Here is a 24,593-nt window from a genome sequence, read left to right as displayed (position 1 = left end):
GCTGAAGATGGGAAAATCAAAGGAGAGATGATAGGATTAGAGGCAGATAGCAGGGATCCACAAAAAGGTGACAAGGGGCTGCCAGATGTCTGATCAAAAGATGTACTCTAGTTAGGCAGAAAGCTATTGGCTTTCACATAGGAATACCAGGACAAAGACTTGATGGCCTCTGTCTCGTGAGCGCAGTGATCTCTGTAACTAGGGGATGTGGACGTTTCACCAACTTTTGTTGACTAGATCCTGTATCATGACGGATGTGAAAGGGCATTCTGTCTAGCATGGTATGTAAATTTAAATTTTAGAAAAATGAATTTTCTGTAGCCAAGATGAATCCTGCTTTCAGCCTTCCTCTGAGAGGGTATCTTTAGTGCCAGATGAAGTGTTTTCTGAATCAGCATCTTTTAATGGTGTAGTGTGCAACAGGTGGTGATGGAAGCTAATGATGGTGTATAGAAAAAGTGTTCAGGAAGGATTTGACAGATGAGGAAGGAATGTAAGAGTGGAAGAAAGTGAACATATGCTAAACCAGAGCATCTGAAGCTAATGTGATGTAAAACGACTCAGGCTAATGAAGCTTTTCATGAAATAAATTTCTGCTAAACTCTACCTGGAATACTGCACTGCCTTTTCCTTAGATCAAAGTAATTTGTATTCCTCTGATATTTATATGTAACAGTGAAGAATGTTATAATTGCTATCCAAACATTGTCTTGCTTCACACCTTGCGATAACCCCGGGCTGTGTTTGTCTTTTAAAAAGTATGATGTCTGTGACACTCCTTTTTAAAATGGCATGGTAAGTTTGGAGACGATTTAGGTCTGTTTATAAAATCGGGGCGTTGTTTAATAAGTGTCTGTTACTGGTTGCATTGTAATTTTATGGGTACATAAAACATTGCAGTCTGATGCTTAACATATATATATACACAAAATACAGTACTAAGAAGATAGATGGACTTGAGCCAGTGGAATAGCTGTAGCAGTAAGACACATCTGTACCCCCCCACCCAAGATATGGCAAGTGGCAAATTTGTGTGCACCACTCAAATGCCAAAATTATTCAGAAGAGGTAGTTCCTGAATGGTTGCGAGCACTTGCTCTGAAGAGGAGACAAATCAGGCAAGAGTGAAAGGGCTGCATTGATGCAGTGCCTCATAGAGAAAGAGTCTCTAAAACTTGGCTGCTCTAGCTCAACAAAGATGACGTGTTTTACAGGCTTCACCCACCCTCTTTCATAGTAAAAGAGCAAGGACTCATGAGAGGATGAAATCACAGAAGGCTGTGAAGTTAAAATCCAAGCTGTTTATTTTGTCCTTGCACAATTGGCTTGTGGAACTCTGTTGTCCGAAACTATCATAAGACTTCTTGAAGCAAAGCATTTCCCACGACCAAAATAAAACCAAAAGAGAAGACCACTGGATGCCTTCCTATGTACCAGCAGTACTGGGAGTTAACTACAAAGAAACATTTCCAAAGGTTTTTGGTGGGCAACACGAAAAAAAATCCATAAGGTGAACAACAGCTACTTTAAAGTTTCTTAGGGAACTGTTTTATTATAAGATTAGACAGTAGTTTTAAACCCTATACAGTTTCTTGCATTTTTTCCTGAAGTAACCCCGGCTGGTCCCTGATGGAGGCAAGATATTAGTTTTTCGCTGGTCTGATCTGATAAAATTACTCCTGTGTCTCCCCTGATTGAAGATGCTGCCAAAATTTCAGTGAAAGCAAGATTTTTTGTTAATATCTGCAAAAAAATGCTGATACACAGCAATGATGTACAATTTGAGACTAACATTGAATTGTGTTATATTGTCATGGTCTGGCCGGACAAGGTGCAAGATCTCACTTTAAATGAGTCTGACACATGAGGAGTACACAGATTTAACCACTGGAAAACTCATTGCACAATTCCTAGGAGCTACCTAAGGACACGCTGAGTTTTCCAAAATGTTTTGTATCTTCAGCTGAGATTGTTACGCTTTTGGCCAGCATTCCTACGGGATGGATATGCTGTGCAGAGTAGTTTGGAAAATCTGGTCGCTTATTAATTGGGTGGGAGGCGGAGGGAACTGAGTCTTGACCGTTGCTTCCAAACAGTTGGAGCTTGAGAGAAGCATACTCTTACTTGAGTTTTACATGGTGCTCCGAAGGGCCATCTGTCTTTCTGTGACAGCAGAAGGGACATAGGGAACACAGAAAAGTGTCTGTTGGCCAGACACAGCTCCTGCTTCTAAAAAATCTAATCTAGTGCAAATCAGCTTTAGAAGTATTTTTGTAGAGCTTCAGTGGCAACAAGCCCATTTTCTGTATTACAGGATAAAACATGCAGTAAAGGACACGTGTTGATTACTTTTAAAAATATATATGGTGACCTGAAGTAGAAAGGGAATTACTGAAGTGGAAAGATGAAATATGAATGAAGATTCATTTCCACAGGTGGCTGGAGGGTGTCTCAGTCTGTCAGGAATAAACAGTCACGCATGCAGGGAGACTTGCCCAGCCCAGCAGAGAGTGTTCACTGAACACACTGGTTTAAAAAATAAGAGTCTTGATCTGCTCTGTGGTGAACAGACTCGTACTGATAAGAGACAAAGGAAAAATGTATCCACCTGCTTTTACAGAGAAGACACTAAACTGGCTATAAGGGAGTGAAATAGCTACACACTGCTAGCAAGCTAAGGGTGGTGTTATTTTAACATCACTGTGTGAGTCTGTCTGACTGTCTGTCTCTCTCCAGTGTAGGAATTACTCACCTGTGTGATAAAGTCCTGGTTTAACTCCTGGCCTAGCACGGCTGACGTGGCAACTCTACATTTTCTATGTCACTGAGAAGCTCCCACTGAGAGACAAACTCAAGGGTAGCAGTGCATTTATTACAATACCTCTCTTTAAAACAGTCATTCAGAGTGCGTCTAGACAATGCAGTTAAATATGTCATTTAATTACATTTCACCTCCAAAAAGTTCCATGAAAATTAATAAAGTTACATTATGTTTGTAGAGCAGAAACCAGAAGAGGGATGTTAAACTCCTGTTACTAACATCCACACCCTAACCGTTTCAGAATCCTAATCTCTGATTTAGCAGGGGAGTAGCAGGAATGGGTATTCAACATTGATCTCTTTGCAGGAAAACTGCTGAAACCAGATGTGTAGCTTTTAACACATAAGTTCCATATTTTACATACTTGTAAGTTATATCTTGGGCTATGTACTTTGCCCATATTTAGTGTACCTTCATCAATCACTTTATGTTGCACTTGCATTACTCCTGTTTTAGAATTTTATCAAACACACAATCTGTCAGATATTAACTTTGCTAATGATTTATACAGGTACATGGCGCTCAGACATCCTTATTTTCTAGTTTACAAAGGCTCTAAATGTTACAGGTGACTTTAGTTATGCTGATTACTCCTTTAATAGCAACCACGTGTTCTCTCATTTTAAATTAGACCACTGCAAACTTCTCTCAGTCTTGTCCCAAGTACAGGTAGTCTTCTAAGTCTTGTAAGAACTCATAGGTTTTTAGTTAGGCTTCTCAGTTATTTTCTGTTTGTATGTCTCCCTTAGCAGTAAATGTTTTATTGTAAATGACAAATACTTTAATGCAGCTAATGCTGCTTTGTTTAGGAAGCATTTCTGGTTTATCATGCTCAGGATATCACTAGCTAGAGTCTCCAGCAACAGGTATGTGTTGGGATGCTCAAGGCTGGCTTTAGATATACCAAAAAAACCCTGAAGTATTAAGACAGATTTCTGTATCCATAGAGAAATAGAAAGTCAAACAGCTTCAAGCTCTCAGCCAGCTGCATGAGATAGAAGGTGTAAGAAGCATTATGGAACAAAGAACAGTCCTGGGAGGGAAGAAAAATAAAGCATCCTTCAGGAAACGTATCTCTCTAGCTACAAGAAGACTGCTGGCTACAGAAGGGAATCCTAGCGGTGCTGTTGGTAAGTTTTTGTTTGTTAACTATGCTTTGAGTTGTTGGCCTGTGACTATCTTGAATACAAAAACTGAAGATAAAACGTACAACTGTGTGTCATGTGTTTGGGAGGTGACCTTACTGGCGTTTATGCAAGAAGAGTGCACTGGTTCATGTATAACCTCCATACCCCCAGGAGTGTTACTGGTTTCTGTCCCCCATCAAACTGGATGCTCTCTTTGTCATTGCTTGCAGGGGTCTCAGGGGAGCTTTCCTTTAGGCAGAGGGGCTTGGCGTCAGACAGCACTGTTACTCTCAGTTATGTTCTCTTTGTGCCTAGTGTAAAAGTAATACCTAATGAGTAGTATAATGAAGAGGAAAATTAATATGCACCTTGAATGGACACACAATCGGTTTGCCATTTGTCGGCTAAAAGAGTAAACTCTGTGCAGAGCATTTTTTGTCATCTACTTTGACTGACAACATCCCCACCTGTACGTGGCTGTCCGAATGGGCCTTCTCACCCCCTTCGGTTTTGCAGAGCACCCTGAGCACCCGCTGCGCTGACCCATTCATCTGGAATGGGTGTCAAACCACGGCTGCTGCGCTGTGCGAGGGCTGCCTGCTCGGGCATACCGATACCTGTGCTGCCACGCGTTGTCTCACCTTCAAGAGCAGGCTGCTCTAGGCCTCTTTCTACCGCTGGCACATATGGAGGTTTGAGTATGTATTTCTGACAGACAAAACTAAATGTTGACTCTGAGAAGACAAGTCCTAATATCGTATGAGAAATGACAATACCGGTGCTGAACCAAGAGACCTAAAAATGTAGAAACCGAGTAAGTGTGGCGAGAGAGCAACTGTGTGTGTACATGTGCATGTTGTACCTGTGGTGTGCAGTGTCTCCTTTGTAAGACTTAGCCATGAAAACTATATTGGATCACTTATTCTTTGCTGATGCCAGATTGTTTCCTGTAATCTTTTTTCCTTAAATGTCATGTCTGCTTATAGCTTTTCATTATCTTAGTTAAGTGTATCTGTAGCTTTAGTAAACAGCCTTGTGGATTTCGCCACAAATTTATTCTTTTCCTGATACTCATCATTCTCGTATTTTAATGTTGTCATACAACTCCTGTGTGTTAGCCTAAATATTTCCACATATACCTTTCAAACCCTTCTAGTTCTCCCTCGATAACCAATCCCTCGAGTCCTTTTAATTATATTTACAGTTTGCCTATTTAGTTTGTCTATGCTGCTATAGAACTGTCAGAGTTTTCAGTGGCAATCTTCCTTGGACTACAGCTATCAAAACAGCCTGCCAGTTTCCCATCTGCTAGGGAGCTTTCCTGTCATATGTAGATCACTGTCAATAGGCTGTGTTCAAGAATTAGGATATTGCCTGAAATCCTTGTTTGGCTGACAAGCCCATTTTCTGTAACATCTTGTTTAACTTGTGTTGTAAGTGACATCATCTAAATGAGAATACATCGCGCAACAGAAAGCATTGCACGCTACATATGCTGCAGCCTTTGTTTAACTCTGTTTCCTCCCTGAAGTACGTTTCTAATAATTGAAGGGCTGGTTGTGGTGGTTTGGGCATCTCTTCTCATGGAGATAATTTTTTTTTTCCCCATGTGATTTACCAGGGACTTGCTCTGAGCATAACTTTCTGTAACAAAGCACACACACATCAAAATGCTTTTGCTTACGAGTGACAGCAAGGTCCTTGAAGGTCAGGTTTATGTACAAAGTTACATGCCGGATTACATACAAAGAAAACAGGACACTTCCCAGCTCCCTAAGCTCTGGGTCCCCTGTGCAACCGGGCAAAAAGGCCGGAGAAGCTACGCAAGCAGCTTGTATGTACTCTCCCATTGTGGAACGGCATGAAGTGGCTGGTACATGCACTGCTTCTGCTGACTGCATTAACTGGCAGAGCAGGTTGAAGAGAACAAGATGAAATAGCTGTGGTATGACAGCTGCTTCACTTTTGTGTATGTCTCGCTATGCAAGCTATCACTGTAAGACCCTTCTTTCTCTAATAATGAATAATAACAGATAACTGGAGATTACGCTGTTTTCTACTTCATCTTGAAAAAGGACTGGAAGCCAGCTTTTCCACAATAATTCACCCATACGCCAGCTGATGCACGCTGCTCTATACGTGCTGTCTTTTAACAACAGGACAGAAGATGTTGCTGGCTGGCTGGGGAAATGCACTAGAATCCAGGATTCCTGGATCTTTTTTAAGACAAGCTACCAAGTTTATTGTGTTCTTCTTGCCTACTGGAGAAAGATTATGCTTCCTGTTCAGAGGCATTACACCTGCCTAGAGTTTGCAAAGAGGTCTGATACGCTGCTTTGGTAGAAAGGACTTCAGCTGTGGAGTCTCTTACGGTTTATGTAAGGCAGGTCCTCTCCAGACAGAATTACCAGAAATGGATTTCCATTTTTTGGTTCTGCCATGGACGACCTACATCAATGTTCTACACATTGTTCAGCATATTGAACGGAAAGATCATTTCGTACCTAACAGGAGGCCACGGCACCATTGCTAGACCTCATTGCCTCTCCACTGCCATCTTTAATCTTCATGTAAGCTATATGGTTGCAACAAACCCAAGCTTCTCCTAAAATTTATGTCAGGTAAATGCTGAAAAGTGAATTTTAACAATTGTGTAGATTAAAAAAAAAAAAAAGACTGAAAATCACTGCTATTACCAGGCAGTGAATACAGGTAGTAGAGCTGTTTCCGTAGCAGGTAGGTGATGTAAAGCCATTAGACTCTGTTACAAGCTCTGTCACTACACCGATGCTCATCTCATTTGTGTTTCTCACAACAATCCCTGCCGTGAATGCCATCAGGATGAACGAAAAGATTGCCTTTAGCATTCATGTAGCTTTTGTGACTTCAGAGGCTCTAATCATGCATTGCTGAGGTGGGTTGCTTGTCCTCTGAATCCTGCAGGGATAACGCTAACGTGTTTCTGTAGCAGATAGAGGCGCCTGAGGCAGATGCAAGTAGGACCATTCCCCAGTCATGTTTTGAATTGCTTTGCCCTGGATCCAGCTCAATTTTGACTCTTATCATAGTGCCATAAATTAAGTATTGGAGATTTGACAACTCCCTACTGGTCACATTTGCATTGGTTTCAAAACCAGGGCAAAACAAGCGTGCCTTCTGTTCAGCTGATGGCTCTTGAAATGAGTTAGGCATCCTTACCTGACTGCAGGCTGCGATGGCATATTAATTCAGGTTGGGGTGGAGGGTGCTGGTACCTATCTTGCTAAGTTCACACCATGCAAAGCATGTTCTGATTGAGCTGTCAATGTCTAGACTGCTTTTTACTCATCAGACTTTTCTTTGAACTCCATAAACAATTTGAAACAAGCTGCGTGAGGACAGCACTGAGCAATCTCAGATGAGTCTGGGTGCACTCTAACTGCTGTATGTGCAAAGAGTTATGGCCACAGTGAAAGTGCTCTCCGGGGTGTGTTGTTTATTCAGCTTTCTCTATTACTTGCTAAAAATTCACTGCTGCCGTCAAACCTCTGGCTGGTGAAGGGAGCTGGAATGTCTTGCAGTGATCCCCAGCACACACAAAGATAACTGATGGCCTCTCTGTTGGTGAAGTATAAGCTATTTTGGGAGGCAGAGAAGTAGCACTGTCTTGTTTATAGGAGTGCACCCAGTACCTGGCGCTGAAGGGTATCTAACCCAAGTTGGTGCCTCAGGATACCACTAGTGAAAGGGTAATAGCAGTGAATCAACAACTGGAACAGTTACTTTTGCAGTCTTCCTCTAATGCTAGACTGATCTCTCAAAAGAGAAAATAAAAATTAAATTTGCATTCCAAATTTTGGTTAAAAAGTGAAGAGACTGTTCCATGTCATGCATAAGCTTCTGTTGGCAAACAGTGCAAATGAGAATTGGATTAATCTCTTGATTTAACTTTGTTGTGATCATACAATCTCTCTGAAAGATTGCAGTGCAACTTCCTTTTTCTTTAATTGACTTGTTCTCTCTGCAGCAGCTTCTCTTTACACAGTAAGTCAGTAGTGCTGCTGCAGGATTGAACCAACTGCAATGCTTTGTTAAATAAGGGTTTTGTTCATCAGGGAAATGAGATCACATGAAAGAGAGCTGATTTCTATCCTGAGCTCTCGTGTAATACCTATTACTGCTTACCGGCAAAACGTTGGACGCTACTCCATGAGGCTGCTTCTGAAGCAGTCCAAACAATTCCATTGTCTGACATCAGCTTTAAATGTTATTTCCCGGACAACATCTGAGTAATTTAAAAAAAAAAAAAAAGAAAAATTAGATTTCAGGAATCTTCAATGATATTCAGAAGCTCTGCTCAGGAAGGGAAGGTCTGACATTGTAGAGCACAGTTCAGCACATCAGTCTTGTGGATTTGTCTTTTGGATTTAACCAAAACTTTTTTTTTTAATTTTTTTTTAAGTTTCTGAGATTAACTCATGGGTGAAAGCTAGTCTCAACCCCTGCCTAAAGTGGATCTAGGGTCAAATCTATGGTCAAGAAGAGAAATAGCACGAGTTTGAACCAGGATTTTCTGTCTAGTACCCTAGCTAGTAGCTAAGTGGCTACTTTGGGTTGAGGCTGCTTTGTTGGTATTGAAAAGCCTTTGTTTTATTTCAGGTCAGGATGGAAGCAAACATGCAAATCTTGACACTTGCGAAGCTGAATTCCTACGTAGTTAATGGTGCTGCATCCCTGCTTAGAGGCAAATGCTACTGACTGTTGGAGTGGTCTTATTTTTTTTAAGTAGAATAAAAGGAGTTAAAAACAGATGGTCAAATCCCTAGTGTATGTAGAACCACCAGCACAAGATTTAATACGTTATCCCCTGCGCCACCAGAAGGAGTTATCTAAATAGTTAACAAGAGACTTTCTTCTTTGTGGAATGTGTGTGCTCTTTTACTCTTATCAAGAAGAAATCCATACCTGTCTGATACAGCATGTATTGCCTCATGAGCTTACTGTACCTCCAGTTCACGCTGATTGCATAGAAGGAATCCTGTGCGCAAGTGCCTTGAATACTGCCTGTCCAGGCACACTCATGTCATTTTTAATACAGTTAATAGCAATTTAGGAGAAAGAGCTCTTCACAATATGTCTACCCCTCTAATTGCAGTTTGGAGAAAAAACCACACCTTTTTCTAGGGCTGCATTATCTAATAACTACCTACTGCAGCTTTTCTTCTCTTAAGCATCAGGACTTCAGTAGCCTATAGGTCTGACCTGTTTTGCTATTTACAAGCCTTCTGACATCTGCTCCCTGCGTTCTCACAGGAAGGTGGAGGAGCTTTGTTATCGAGAGTGTAGCAGTTGCATGTAGCATCAGTGTTATGAAGATGTCTTTTCCATTACCCTAAATACGTGCCAGGTATTTTCAGTAGTGTGGCATAGGGAATATTGAGCTCTCTGGAAAATGACCTTTAAAGGATCTCTAACTGCAAACCCTCTGTGATGGGTTTGGAGGGTGGTATATTTTTCCCTATCACCCTTGGAAAATTTGAGACCTTTAGAAGTATTATCAATCTAAAGTAGCTATTAATTTGTCATGCTAACAGTGACAATTGACTTTAGTTTCAGAAAAGAGCTGGGCTAAGTAACACTTCCTCTCGCACATAGCAAGTGTTTTCTTTGATCTTTATGACTTCCAGTGTGCTGGAACATCTAGATACTCCTGAGCTTTTTCTCCCGTTACTGTTAAACTTCTGCCTTCCTATGAATCTGTGTTTGTGAGCCCCAGGGGTTTGCGTGAGGCTTTGATATTGAATGTCAGGACACTTCTCCAGGCAAGCTCCTCTCTTTGGGTGCTTCTCGCTCCCCAGCAGATGGTACTTGTTGGCCTGCACTGTTGGACTTAGGCCTTTACCAAGCGGTTGTGCTCATCGCGTGCAGGTTGTTTTCAGAGGGAGTAAGATAGAGTGCTGTCCTGAAGGGAACGGAATAAAATATAAATGAAGCAGACGGCACAGCTGAAAGCTCAAGATGTACCAGTGTGCGTTGGAGGGCTGCCTGCTGACTAATGAGTAGCCAACCTAGTCATAGGAGGGAGGGTCACTCTCCCCTTCTCCGGAGCACTGAGTATTTATATCTTCTTCAAACACATTTAAAGAACAAAGTTAGGTGGAAATACCTCCTGTTCCCTTCTGACATGTGCTTATCTGAGCCTGCCTCTGCTCTCTTCTCTGTGGGAAAGGCTGTACTGCCAGGATTGCACCACACTGATGTAAACTCACATTATATCACACTGTCAGCCAGCAAACAAAACCAATCTGTGCTGTATGTCTCTATCGTACACCTTGCCTTGCAACTAGGGGAAAGATGTGGCCTGGTACAAGTTAAATATACTCTCATCTCTAGCGCGATACAGTATCTGCCTAAAGCGTTTAACAACTGAGAACACGAAGTTTAGCGCTTCGCTCATCATTAATAACACTTGAAGGGTTTGGGGGTGTTTTGGCAATGGAATGCTGTATCGTCGCATACAGGATACGGTGCTAGATCCAGTCTGGATTGCTAGGCAAATGTGCGCCTGTGCTAAGGTTGTGAAATAAAGCTGCTTTTGTTATGGAAGAGAGAAGCAACTACCTTGAGAGTGCAAATCCTTCTAGTACCTGACTGTTCAACCCCTGGCAGTAGCTGGCACGCTTAGTCAGCAGCCATGGTGGAGTCCAAAGATTGAGAAGGTCATGGAAAGTGCAGGGAAGTCTTATTTACCTGGTCAGGTGTGCACCCAAAACTAGTTCTGTTTTTGCCTGCTCTGCAGTTCCAGTGTGGAAGCAAAATGGATCAGAGACATCAGATGCCCTTCATTGGCATCAAATTTATTGGACAAAATACCATGCTGAATGTAAAGTTGTTTTGCAAATATGCTGTTTTCTGCTACTCCAACTGCAGTTGAAATTTGTTTCTCATTTTAAATGGTTTTCCACTGTTGATGGATTGGGTTTGACCTTCCATAAGCCCTAGTTCTAGTGGTAAATTCTAGTTTCAAGTAGTCCTGTTGCGAGCATCAGTGCCTGTTGTTCCCTGCCTGCTAACTGAGGCAGTCCATACTCCAAAATGGGCACGCTTGTGCAGCAGTCTTAGGAGACAAAACACTCCTATAACTGGTACCAAATACCAAATGCTGACTGAGCAAGTTCATAGTGCTTAACTGCTACGTAAATGTATGGAGAAAACAAGCCACCCACTTCTTTCCTCTTGCTACTTCCCCCCCAACCCCAAGAAACCCCAAACAAACCAGCCCACAAACTGTCCATTGCTGCTTTGTAGGTACTTGCATATTCCTGGCTGCCAGACCCATGCGTGCCTCAGAATCCTAATCAAGCTGGCTCCAAAACCAGAGGTAGGAACAAACATTTTGCTGTGTTGGAAAATGTAATTTAGAGTTGCACTTCATAAGGTATTCTTTGGTTACTATTTCCAGTTTCATCATCCAGAGGCAGATCTTCTACTTTGCTAGGATGAAATTGCTAACCTCTTGGCAGAGATTTGAGTAATTCTGGCAGCAGAGGGCACAGATACTAATAGATGCATGGATCACAATTGCATAGGCCTTATTTCCTTTGTAGGTGTGGTGGGGTGACCCTGGCTGGACACCAGGCGCCCACCAAAGCCGCTCTATCAGTCCCCTCCTCAGCTGGACAGGGGGAAAGAAAATACGACGAAAGGCTCGTGGGTCGAGATAAGGACAGGGAGAGATCTCTCAGCAAGTACCGTCATGGGCAAAACAGACTCGACTTGGGGGGAAAAAAATTAATTTAATTTATTACTAGTCAGATCAGAGTAGGATAATGAGAAATAAAACCATATCTTAAAAACACCTTCCTCCCACCGCTCCCTTCTTCCCGGGCTCAACTTCGCTCCCAAATTCTCTGCCTCCTCCCCCCAGCAGCGCAGGGGGACGGGGAATGGGGGTTGCGGTCAGCTCATCACACGTTGTCTCTGCCGCTCCTTCCTCCGCAGGGGGAGGGCTCCTCACACTCTTCCCCTGCTCCAGCGTGGGGTCCCTCCCACGGGAGACAGTCCTCCACGAACTTCTCCAATGTGAGTCCTTCCCACAGGCTGCAGTTCTTCACGAACTGCTCCAGCGTGGGTCCCTTCCACGGGGTGCAGTCCCTCAGGAACAGACTGCTCCAGCGTGGGTCCCCCGCGGGGTCACAAGCCCTGCCAGCAAACCTGCTCCAGCCTGGGCTCCTCTCTGCACGGGGCCACAGCTCCTGCCAGGAGCCTGCTCCAGCGCGGGCTTCCCACGGGGTCCCAGCCTCCTTCGGGCATCCCCCTGCTCCGGCGTGGGGTCCTCCACGGGCTGCGGGTGGAGATCTGCTCCACCGTGGACCTCCATGGGCTGCAGGGGGACAGCCTGCCTCACCATGCTCTTCCCCACGGGCTGCAGGGGAATCTCTGCTCCGGCGCCTGGAGCACCTCCTCCCCCTCCTTCTTCCCTGACCTTGGTGTCTGCAGGGTTCTTCCTCTCACATATTCTCTCTCCTCTCTCTGGCTGCAATTGCAGGGTTCCATCCCCCCCCCCCCCCCTTTCTTAAATCTGTTATCCCAGCGGCACTACCACCGTTGCTGATGGGCTCGGCCTTGGCCAGCGGCGGGTCTGACTTTGGAGCCGGCTGGCATTGGCTGTGTTGGCCATAGGAGCCACCCCTGTAGCCCCCCTGCTACCAAAACCTTGCCACACAACCCCAATACATTAAGTCAGGCAAAAAGAACCTTTTTCCTGTTTCTAAAAAGGAAGTATGTATTCGAGTTTAATCCTTAATAGCAGTATGGTAAATGGATAAAAAAAAAAAAAAAATATTTTTTCAGTGACTTCATTTCACCATTATTCTGGTGATTTTTTTTTTTTTTAGCCACAACAATCTGGCAAGGTTCTGCCTTCCCCGTTACAGCGAAGGGTTGCAGACAAAATGTGTCAGACAAGCTTATTCATGCTAATGACAGCCATCCATCTTTCTTACCAGCAAAGTGCTTTCCTTGCACAGTTTTAATTTAAATCCATGAAAGAAAGCCTTTCTCTCCTGAGTAATGTCAAAGGCCTCTCCACCTCTATTTTTATTTCTTTGTCTTCATCTTTCATTCTCTAGTAGCATAGGTGCATCTCTTTCCTTATTGCTTTAGTGAGTTTCGATGATTTTGACCTATGAATGGTAAGGGTAACAGAAACTTGATCTTCCATTGCAAAACATTTCCCATTACTTCATCATTTTTTCCATTCAGACAGCAAAGCGTATTTCTTATACATGTGGCCTCATCTGCCTGTGTGGTAGAACAGCTTTGCGCTTTAAAAAATTTCTTCAGTTTCTATTTCTTCTGATTTTATCATTTTTATTGATTAGTTTGGTTAAGATTTGAAGCCTTGGCAAGTCTTGCTTGCAAAGTAGGTTTTGGTGAACACTGAGAAAGCAGTTTAGAAATCTAAACTCTAGACTCATTTTGGCGCTGATTTATCCCAGCGAGTGACAGTCAAATTCACCTTCTGTCTTTGCTTCCCACAGGCTTACCAGATGGGGGTTGGGATGGTGAACACATTGAGAGGCAGAGCCTCTGCAGCACTGGGAACAGTATGAAAGCTAGCAAGTGTCTGAGATGTGGAGAATCTAAAAGCGTGGAGATTGTTGCTTGTTATCTCAACAGATGACTCTTGCCTGTTGCATTGCTTGTGTGGTTGCTCAGTCATTAAGCATAACATAAAAGCAATTCTTCTCGTAGGGAGACATAGATGGTTCCCGCTGTGATTGTTCTGAAGGGAAAGATTTTTTCCTTCTGCTTATGATATCAGCATTCCCAAATGCTTCATTAATATGCAGAGAGTGAAGGGAAAAAAATCAGTATTTTTGAAGCTCTGTCTTGTGCTTATGATTCTGATGAGCTGCTCCTCAGCCACAGATAAGTTGGCGCCACAGCAATCAGGTGTTTGCAAACAGCAGCAGCAGAGAGAATGTGTGGATCAGACCATCGCCATCAAGGTGTCCATCCAACGAGCTATAGAAGCTGCTTGACCAGTTGCTTACAACTATTGCCTTTGGTGCATAAGCGTGCCCCTACAAGGGTGCAGTCCCTTTCCCATTCAGCTATCAGGTGAGCTAAAAGAGGTGATTTCAGCCCAAACTGGCTGGCATACTAAGGGCATGGCAAGTGCCAAAATGCTGGTATCATGAAGGTTGGTATCCTTCCACTTTGCAGGAGAAATGATTAAATCATTTCATAGTCTCCTAAGGAGTTCTCACAAATCTCTTTCCTTCTGCCCAGAAAGGTGTGTATTTTCCTACAGTTCATGGGGAAATCGACCCTGGAGCAGCTCAGACAGCGCTGAGAGGAAAGCTGTGGCTTGTGCCTCAGTAGCACGCAGATGAGTGAACGCGATGCTCCAGAAGGCACCGTGACTTGGTGATTTGCTCCCTTGAGCGGTCATCTTCTGGGTCAACGCCGCAGTGCAAAGCTACTTGGAGTTGGCAGGGAACTGCACAACAAAGCGATGTCTCTGCTGTCTCGTCACTGTCCGTTTCTTGGAAAAAAATTACCAAACCCTTGAGAGAATGTCTTCACTCCTTGCGTACAGAAATCGGGCATTGGTGAAGTGTTCACAGCTGGCACCTGTGCAAAGAAAATTCAGTCGCCTGCTATACAACGGCTTTTGTTTAATCTCCACTGCCGTGATCAGACAGAGCTCTTCAGTTTCTTCTTTGCCACTTACCAGCTTAATTATATCCAGATAAAGACTATGCTGGAGGGACAGTTGTTGCGGAAAAAACCTGGACAGTAAAGACACAATGAGATGCGCTCAAACATAGGGAGCTTTAGCCGTTCTGTCATTCCTCTTATGTACAGGCTTCTTAATCCTGTTGTGCTGACCAGAAGATTTAAGACAGACCAAACCAGGAATTGCAAGGGGCTCCTAGGATATAGAGTGTTGATACTAGGTAGTCCTTGACAGCTTAAGAAATGGTATCAGACATGATTACTAAGGATGTGTCCATACTACAATGTGCCTTAATCCTGGGCACAGTTGCAATAAGAACACCATTGCTGTGCTCAGCACTAAATGCCTGACCAGCTACGCTGTCTTTCAAATTTACTGAGGAAAGAGTGAAGCAGTTTGCAAATAATTTTAGCTAAAAATGACAAAAGGAAAAAGGACAGCACTTTTAAAATACCAAAGCATTTTGCTTTAAGATTTCGAGTTGAAAAACTGACCTTCACTTAGGAAATGTAAAGTTTGAAATGGAAAAAATATCAGTCTTAATTTTTTTAAGTCTTACATATTGTAAAGGCAAAGTAAAATACTTCATTCGGGCTAGAGAGATGCTCTTTGGTCAAAAGCTAAGGGCTTTTTTCTGTGCACCTGGAAAAACTTGTCTGCTTGCTTATCTCAAAGCAAATCTCTCTCTCCACCTCCCCACCCTGAAATTTCTCTCTCCCACCCCCCAAATTCATATGTATGTGCAATTCTGCTATTGAAGTAAAGAAGAAACCCTTTATTTGCTCATCTCTGGGTCCATAGGACCTAAAGAAGTTAATCAGTTTTCATGCCATGCTGATATATGGAACTGATCCTGTTGCCGGGGCAGTGTTGTGAAACGTGTTGTGGATGCTTTGCCAAGCCCCCTTCTCTACCTGGTCCCACGTTCATTTTGAAAAGAACTACCAAGTCAGTTATGTCTCAAGACAAAACAACCCTACTTTTCTCTGAGGTTTTCCTTTGCTTTTTCCTGATACTCTGTGGAGAGACAATCAGAGCTGAAATAGTTTCCCTTTCATTTACTATTGCATAATTTGAGGATCCTATCACCTTTCTGAATATTGCTGCCTTATGGAAGCTTCAGAGGTGGAATTACAGGGCTTATTATTTACCAAGATCTTAGCAGTCCTGTGTTGTTTATGTTTTTTTTTCACCTTAAGGTCATTTTACTAATCATTCTTGTCCCGGATTGTTGCCATCATTTGGGTGGATTTACTTTTCTCCTATAATTTGTGCACTTATTTGGAGGAGGGAGTGTTGCCAAAGGAGTCGGGCTATGATATGAACCCCGAAACATTTATTTCGCAGGTTGCTGTGTTTGGAAGGTGCTATCGTGCTGAATTAAAATAAAGCTATTGCAATTCTGGGGAACGAACGTCGAGTGCTCACCCCAGATTCCGAAGAGTCTCTATGGCCTTGTCTAGACTGACTCAAGAGGCAGTGTCTGTGCTAGATTGCTAAAATGCATTAGCAGGGGTAGAGCATACTTTAATGCATGTGTTAAAATGCACTTTTCTTTTCCTATGCTAACGTCAATAGTCTAGCTACCACCCCATACATTCCTAGTCTAGACAAGCTAATGTCCATAGATTTATGCGCCAGAGGCAATGGGTGAACCTTGAAAGGCTGGCGTATGTGACTGTTCCTTCACCTCAAAAAAGAGAATTTTAATTTTCTAAGCGTAGAAATCCTAGCGGAGGCAAAACCTTGGTAAACTTGACTGCAGCTAGCATCAGTGAGAGGAGGAGTGGGGCTTTATGTTTGGCTTTAACTGGTTACGTTGAGCTCTGATCAGCCTGCGCCTTTTCTCCAACACCAACTGGCACAGAAATAGAAAAGGTACCTCCTTGCTCTGAAGACAATGCTAAGGAGTAGTCTCCATGAGTTGTCTAGACTACCCTAAAAGACGTATTTAAAGCCCATTAGCTAAAATGACTTAATTATCATATTAAAAAGGTGAAGCAGGCAGGATGATTTGTATTCTGTGGCTGTAGCCTGAGAAGGCTGGAGTGCTTTCTGGCACTGGGGAATCTCGAGGCTCTGCTTCTGTGTTGGAATGGCCAACGGTTCTGTGCAGAGACTCCAGTAGTCTAGCACCTGGACTTCACCCAAATCTTGGAGAAAACAAAGGGTACAGAATCAGCCTGTGCATGTAGCTCTTGCTTCTGAGCATCAGTTAACAAAGTAAATAGCTTTCTTCATTCCCTGCCGTTGCAGGTTGTTAGGTCAACTGGCATTTTATGGCTTTAATGGCTTGTGAGCTTGCTTAATATGTCAGAATTGGTGGAACAGACTGTGTTTAAAATTCAAATAATCCATTTTCATATGAAATCTGTGTGGGATTTGAGCAGTGTCCAAATTAATGCATGGCACATTTGAATACTGACTAATTAGACCTAAGAAATCAGTAAGAATTGGGCACTGGTGAGAACTAAACCTATTAAAGAAACAGAATAGCAGTTCATTTAAAAAAAAAAAAAAAAAAAAAACCCAACAGAAAAAAAGCCCTGACACTTTATGCAGTGTTTTCCATTCGCAGAGATTTTGAAATGCTGATTAAAAATGCAGTGACCTCTGGGATAAACCTTGGCTATGATATGTAGAGCAGCAAGGTAAAGTCTGAGCGAGAAAACAACAGAATTAAAGTCCTGACTGATAAAGCGCAAAGTTTAGGTCCATCATTGCTGAAGGATTTGTTTTCCAGACAGTAGCAAGAGAAATGAAGTAATTACTTAAATGACAGAGCGACTGTCCTATTGATGTTTTAATGTGACCCTACGCATCCTTCCAGGGCACAGTGAATATTTGATTCCATGCTATAACTAGGTTGTTTTAAACATCTGAAAGATGTGGTCCAAGGAGTTCCTGCTGTGTTTTCTCAGTGATTTTTGCAATGCTTGAATGCTCTCCTAATAGGCAGTGCCCTGAGACCCAGGACAAAGTCTCACAGGGAGAGACCAATGGAAAAAGACTTAAATAAAGCTTCATTTTCTGATATTAAACAATGTGGTTTTGAGAGCTTCTGTCAGAAATGTGTCTTGTACCCTGGATAGGATGTGTCCGAGGCTGATTTGCTCAAGCTTTCTTACCAGCAGTCCTGTAGGAAGGGTTCTCTCTTTGGAATTGTGCTGCTCCAAATTGTGAAAAGGAAGGCCTATATCTGGGTATCCTCCATGTTTCCAGGTGAAATGTTTCAGCGGTTTTCTTGCCGTGTGCCATGTGTGTAGCATTTGAGCAAGAGGAAGATACCCAAATTGTACCAGGGGACAGGGAACTGGGTGTGTGACTTTGGCCAGAAAACAAAGATCTGTGGTTTGGCCATACATAAGATGAGTTGCAATGCTAATGTGCGAAAGCACTTGAAGATCTGAAGGGGGAAAGAATACATAAACAGTAAGTATTTTCATAAGGATGCTAAGCTGAGCTACTGCTGCGTTTCCTTGTACTACAACCCCTGGAGGTTACAGGATTGAAGAGGTTGCAATGGGACAATAGCCTGCAGAGCAATAGGAGCTGACGTGCTTTCATTCTGCATAGTTTTCAAGATGCATCCCATTGACTCCAGCAATGCCTTTCACTGGGAATCCCTTGCTTGGGAGGTCTGACTGCAGCCAGGTTTTGGTAAGACAGTGAAGTCGCCTCGTTTTGTACCAGTGCCCTGATTTGCAAAGCCTGTGAGCAGCCAAGTCATTCCCTTCCAGCTGCTTCTCATCTGCCATGTGTAAATACTTTGCCATCACGAGCAATACTGAGCATTTGAGAATACTTGCATTATGTCTAGAATTGCAATCTGAAGTGATTTTTTTGCTGCAGGAAAAACTCCCTCCCATTGTATTTATTTGTAACTTAGTCCTTACTGCCTCCTAATAGGATCACGCTATTAAATATATCATTCATCTGACTGGCTAAATGTTGTGACACACAGGCATTTCAGACTTTTATTGACTGAGCATTACTGTAATGTGAACCATGTCTAAGGAGCAATCATCTGAGTCCTGACCAAGGCCTCTGTCTTCCTTGTGATGAGGGAGTTATGTGATTTCCAACAAAGCATTAGAATGAGATGAGAATAAAACCTTTGTGATGTGATAGGGGCATTTCTTTGAATTGTGCTTTCTGTTCTTTGTCTGTTTACTGCTGCTCTTAATTTTGGCGTCCCTGGTGGGTCATAATTGGTGGAGGCAAGGCAGGAGACCGTTGGGTGTATCACATTTTAAGTGAAACAATCCCAGTAGAGACACAGGGGAGTTCTGCTAAAGGATATCTGGGACTTCTCTACACATAAAGTTGCAATATTCTTCACTAGTCTTGTGAGGATGCAGCCGTGCATGTGTAAGGTATTTGCATCACTACAGATCGTTACAGGATGGCATGGGAATACAGTCCATTCTGTAACTCCACCCGAAGTATGATTTCTCCAAGAGATTGTTATGCCCTAGTGACAGACGTGGATGTTCTTCCTACACTCCCTGCTGGAGCAGCTTATGAAGCATAAGAAGGGATGCAAGTTTGGATAGGATCCAAACAAAAGGCCAGAATTTTCAGCAGAATGCTTCCATCGGTGAGGTAACCCTAAGGGGTGAACAGACTTGCTCAGCTCTTCTGCAAAAGAGATTCATTTTGCCCCAATGAAAAGGAGAACTATGGCAGGTTTGTCTCACCTAGACACTGTTCTGGTTATCTCGTGAAGAATTTATTTTTGCCTATATAGATCTACTGTTTTTCCTTAATGCCTGTTAAATCTTTTGCCACCCTGACTTCCCTAGGTAAGTTAGATGATGTAAAGAAGCATTTTCTTTCGTACCAAAGTAAACTGCCTTTCAGCTTCACTATAGTCAGCTTAGCTGTGCGTGTGCATTGCAAGACCCTTTTCTACGGGACTGTAACATCAGAGACATAGCAGGATTTCACCCTAAGGCACCCCAGGTTTTCTTGGAACTGAAGCTTTCCTAATGGAAGGCACAAGGAACGTACAGTAAGAAGACATAAAATTTCAATTAGATTTCTGTTCCTGAGTATTTCCCAGAAGGCTAAACACAATATATTACCAATCTGAACTGTAATTATAAAGTCAGCAACTGCCTTTAAGGGGTCAACATATTTAAGCAGCATTTGCAGTAAGTTTTTTCATAAAGAACCGTATTACAAACCAGTGTTCTTTTAACAACTAGTCTTACTACCAATACGCAGAGACATTGTTCTTCTGTCCGACTAAGGATGCTCATCTCAGATGTACTTTCATTTGCTCTTAATATAAATGAGCCTATTTCAAGAGGATAATTGTGTAGGTTTTGCTTGCTCCCTTGCACAGAACTCAGAATTGGAGCAGTGAGTGCAGTGAGTTTTGGAACACAGACTTGGAAAAGAAATGTCTCTATTGTATTTAACTTTGTTATGGACCTGGCACTACAGATGAGATGCTACGTGATGTGCAAATCGGCATTTTCAGTTTTGCCTTGGGTAAATTTGTCTCGAAAGCGCATGTCAATTACATGTTGGGACCCCAGATGCATTACTGAAAATAAGATACTTTAGGATTAGGCAGGGCAAAATAGTTGGAGCATGAAAAATATGGCTTTACAAATTCAGATTATGTAACAGAAGCAGGACAGATAACAGTCAAGGTCATGAAGATGCAATGGAGGAATTTCATATATTATGTATGTAAATAGCTTGTAATGGTTTTGTTTGTAATGGTTTGTATGCAAATCAAAATGTAATAGGAACAGTAAAAACTTGCTCATTTATAGAACTTGGCTTTAGAAATGCAGAGACACTGGGGAAAAAAAAATCCGAACTAAAGCAGGTGTGATACTACATCATCCCTCAACTTGCATCTCTCCACAAACTCGCTGTCGTATGAAGGGGAGCATCGGAGGACCTTTATGTGACCTCTTTGACAATCAAACACACACTTACTGTGGTTTCCACTCATGCCATTAGTTGCTTTGAAGTTGTAGCTTCCTATGGAGGATGCCTTCATCACTGATGGCAGAACATTGATTTTGAGTGAACAAACACCATGTGTTATTGACTGGTTTCCCTGGCCCTATGGGGTATCTCTCATCTAACAAAGAGACAGAGCAAGTTTGCACACAGTTTCCAGGCTTCCTTTTTATAGAGAGACATTGGGTCCACACTTTTCCTTATAGCAAGAAGTCAAGGGATTATTCCGTCGCAGTGAGGCATTTCGGTTATATACACCCGGTCTAGTCAGAACCTGGATTTTAGTCAGTCTGCTTAGTCCCGGTGGATATTTTTTCATAGCTGCAGCCCCAAAAACTTGGATGTTATACAGTAGAAAGACTTGTTTTCTAGATCATTGTTTATGTGCTAAGGTATTGGAATGGCTTTTCTCCAGAAATTGAGGCAGAATGTACATGTCTTCCTGCCATCTCCAGGTCAAGTCTTTGAGTTAAATGCATAAATTAACTGGCCATTGATTGATATCTTTGGTTATGACTGTAAAACTGTTCCAGTATATGGTTCTGAGTAAGAGAAAAATGGAAGTGCTCAACTCTTCACACATTCTCAGTATAGGTTGCCACTTTGAAACTTGGATGGCTAAAGCCAGACACTTAAAGAGGTGGGCTTTATGGGGATGCTGGACTCGTACTGTTCTGTGACCTGTGAGAGGTGAACAAAATGTTCTAACGTAAGTGTGTAAGTCGGGTCATCCTTCCCTTCTAGACGGGCACACTCCAGTTCTTAGATAAGAAAAACCTGACAAAGCTAATATACCCCATCACCTCTGACCTGAGAGAAGTATCCAGGCTCCCTCAAATCTTGTCCTGGTACTGTGCAGCAATCTAGTAATTACCGCGCAATACTAGCGAGTAGTGAAGTAGTGCTGATTTTTCTTCACTTAAATTTTGGTGGGGAGTTTTGTTGGTTTTGGGGGTTTGGGTTTTGTTAGCCTTATACCTCAGACATGAGCAGAACTAATACTTTAGGACTAGTTCAAAAAGCCTCTGAGTTTTGGTATAGTGCAGTCATTCTGCGATTGAGATCTGTGAATGTATGTGGAAATTCAAAACATGGGGAGGGGAAGCATGGCAGTAAAATATCATTTAGCTTTTTCCCAAAATGGACAAGCCAGTTATGCTGTATAAGAGACAAATGTGGAATACTTTTTCCCCTTCGGCCTGTAAATGATTGTTAAAGATGCCATTGGGGATGATATGTGCAGGGAGGTTCCTCAGACAGTCTTGCAGAGCTGTGTTAGGATGTCCAGCCCGAGGTAAAAGGTGCCAGTTTTGCTGTCCTGGAGGCAGAGCAGGGATCATGCTGTGGTTTAATCATCCCGAGTCCTTTGCTGCAAATAGAGGTAAGCAATGCTGGCTCTCTTGCTAGTGCAGGCTATTTCCAGATCTGCGCTAGTTTAGGAGTTACCAGTGAGCTCTGTGAGGTGGAAAAGGAAATCAACATGCACAGGCTTCCCCTGCCTGTATGGGCTGGGAGCAGCAGCTCCCCATCATGCTTCACCTTGCCAACGGTGTTACAATATAGGTAGCTCCTGCACAGGACAAAGGGTTTGCCTCCCAGCTGCTTTCTCCCTTGCAGACATACGCAGGGGAGCTATATCTGAACGTTATTCAAGGATGTGGATTGCACTACAGGAAGGGTGAAGAGCTCTTGGGAGTATTGCACTGTATTTGCTCAACCATGTAATGCAATCTTTAGTGCACAATGCTGTACACACTTGATATCTTTCCCTTGATTTTTTTTTTTATTTTATCTTGACTGCTACAGTAAAGCTTATGGGTGTCTCTTTCCCCCTCTCCCCCTTTTTCCCCTGTTGGTTTTTGCTCTAGAAGTATGTAAACCAGACCTCTCACTTCACTGAGTTTTCAACACAATACGAGCATTTAGCATCATGTCATCATGACAGTGCAGGACTGTGATCCACACACATGATGATGTTTCTGTGTGTATTGTAGACTTAGTATTTCACAGTAGTAAAGACACATATGAACAACAGCACGCACATAAATATTTTGGTAAAGAATTGCTCACATACAGGAATGTAATTTCCTGTATCTGCACAATATTAGTTGCAAATGGATTTATATTTCTATCCATGTGTATAGTGAGTCAAAGCATATTTGTTGTATACCCGTAGGATTATGGTAAAAATTTGGATAAAATGTACAAGTCTTAATATTAAATAGATATTAAATCTCTAAGAAAATGACACACACACACACGCCTTCCTGGAGACATTCCTGCTTAGTTTTCACTCAGTCTTGCTTCCTGTTACAAGGAGCTTACTCGGGCTACACTGGGGGCTACTTAATTTCCCAGTTTGTTCAGTTGCACTGTAAATCTAAGCTATTTTCTTGCGAGTTGTTCCATGGTAATGTACTTCCTGCTGCTACAATGGCTAATAGACCCCGGATAAAATCCTCTCAGTGGCTTCAGAAATTAGCCTCGTAGCTCAGACTTGTGCTCCGAAGAGGACTCAATCAGGCAGCAGACATTCTAGCTGATGGTGAGCTTTACATCTACGTCTCCACTAAAAGCCAACTTGAGTCAGTACTGATGAACACTAGGCACCTTTTTCATTTATATAATGCGGATTGTGGCTCTCAGTTCAGGTGTTTAGGGACAATAGTGCAAAGAAATAAAATACCCTTCCAACTGGTCTAAATGGGCATGGAGGAGTGTGACATCTTCAAAACATTCAGCATCAGCATCTATGAAAATCATTGGTAACATTGATTCCAATGGTAGCAGGATTTCTTAACCTTTTGCTGTCCTTGCCCAGGTGCCGTTCAGTAACGGTACGCATCTGTGAGTTCAGAGTACAAGGCCTTCAACAGTTCCTGCAGGCTGAATGTACCATTTCTTTCCCATAGCCTTAAAGCTGCAGGAGTAGTAATGCTCCTATGCTGTTAGCATGGCGTTCGCCATGGGCGATTCGGTCACTGAAACTCAAGGTTTATGCATCCGCCTAGGAAATGTTTTGGGTTGGACTCTGGGTTGCCTTACACCCTTTGCAGTTTCTTTGACAGCAGAGCGTCAATGAGTTTGGCTGCAGGTTTGGCATACTCCCAGCAGCTGAGCCCAGATGACAGTCTGGGTGGGTGTTTCTACCCTAACTTTGATTTAGCTAGAATGAGTAACAGCTGAAAGGAATTTATTTGGATAGTAAAGTCAGTACAGAATTTGTCTCCATGCTTTGAAGGATGGCAGCCACTTTACAGGGCTCTGTAATTTAGTGACAATAATGAAAACAGTTCAGCCTCATATCTGTGGAGAAATCAAAGCAAAAGGTTCTTCTCTTTGCAATTTATTTAGCAGGAGAGTTGAACAAAATGAGGAGGCTTCACAGTCTAGAAGAAATATTCAAGCTATTGTCAGTGCAGCAAGTGATAACTGTGATGTGAAGGGCAATGATCCGCTTTGGAGATAGATGTACTTCATGCAAATGTAATACTTGCCCAGCCTGAGTGTACAAGAGCCATGCAAAGCTGATTTACTACAAGCAGGAGTTATTTTGCATGAATCTTTGAGAACAGATGTCAAATGTTCATGCAGCTTTCTTTTCTTCTCGGGTACTGGGATGTAAGGATGAAGGTGGCCAGAGGTATTTGTTCTTCGTGTGCTTTGGAGCTGGGCAACCTGCACAACTATATTCCTGCTCGCATGAAGCATAGTGGCATGGAGACTTTGCTCCTTTGGGGGTGTGGGGGGACAAGGCAGGCGATTGCCTCCTGTTACACATCTAACAGTGCACTTGGTCTGGATTACAGGTGGAAATGAGTGTGGGATGCATGAACACAACGCTGTGTGCAGCCAAAGGGGTTGGATGCGTGGCCAGCAAGCCTCTTTAAACACGTGGAGCCGGGTTCAGCACTTCAGTACACAGTGCAATGCC

At 42.8% G+C, this 24,593-nt stretch overlaps 1 protein-coding gene across 1 annotated transcript in view; it reads left to right on the top strand.

The window, feature by feature from the left end:
• The first annotated feature begins 3,522 nt into the window (after window positions 1-3,522).
• SPNS2 (SPNS lysolipid transporter 2, sphingosine-1-phosphate) overlaps window positions 3,523-24,593 on the top strand; it is a 189,756-nt gene continuing 168,685 nt past the window's right edge. Inside the window, exons 1-2 of the mRNA XM_050908904.1 lie at window positions 3,523-3,687; window positions 3,769-3,951. Of these exons, the coding sequence (XP_050764861.1) occupies window positions 3,837-3,951 (115 nt within the window). The 5' untranslated portion in view covers window positions 3,523-3,687; window positions 3,769-3,836. The remainder of the gene's footprint in view (window positions 3,688-3,768; window positions 3,952-24,593) is intronic.

The sequence above is a fragment of the Gymnogyps californianus genome, chromosome 20 (assembly GCF_018139145.2).
Source record: "Gymnogyps californianus isolate 813 chromosome 20, ASM1813914v2, whole genome shotgun sequence".
Taxonomy (NCBI): domain Eukaryota; kingdom Metazoa; phylum Chordata; class Aves; order Accipitriformes; family Cathartidae; genus Gymnogyps; species Gymnogyps californianus.
Note: the sequence above shows the minus strand (reverse complement) of the source record. Positions and strands in the feature narration are given on the sequence as shown.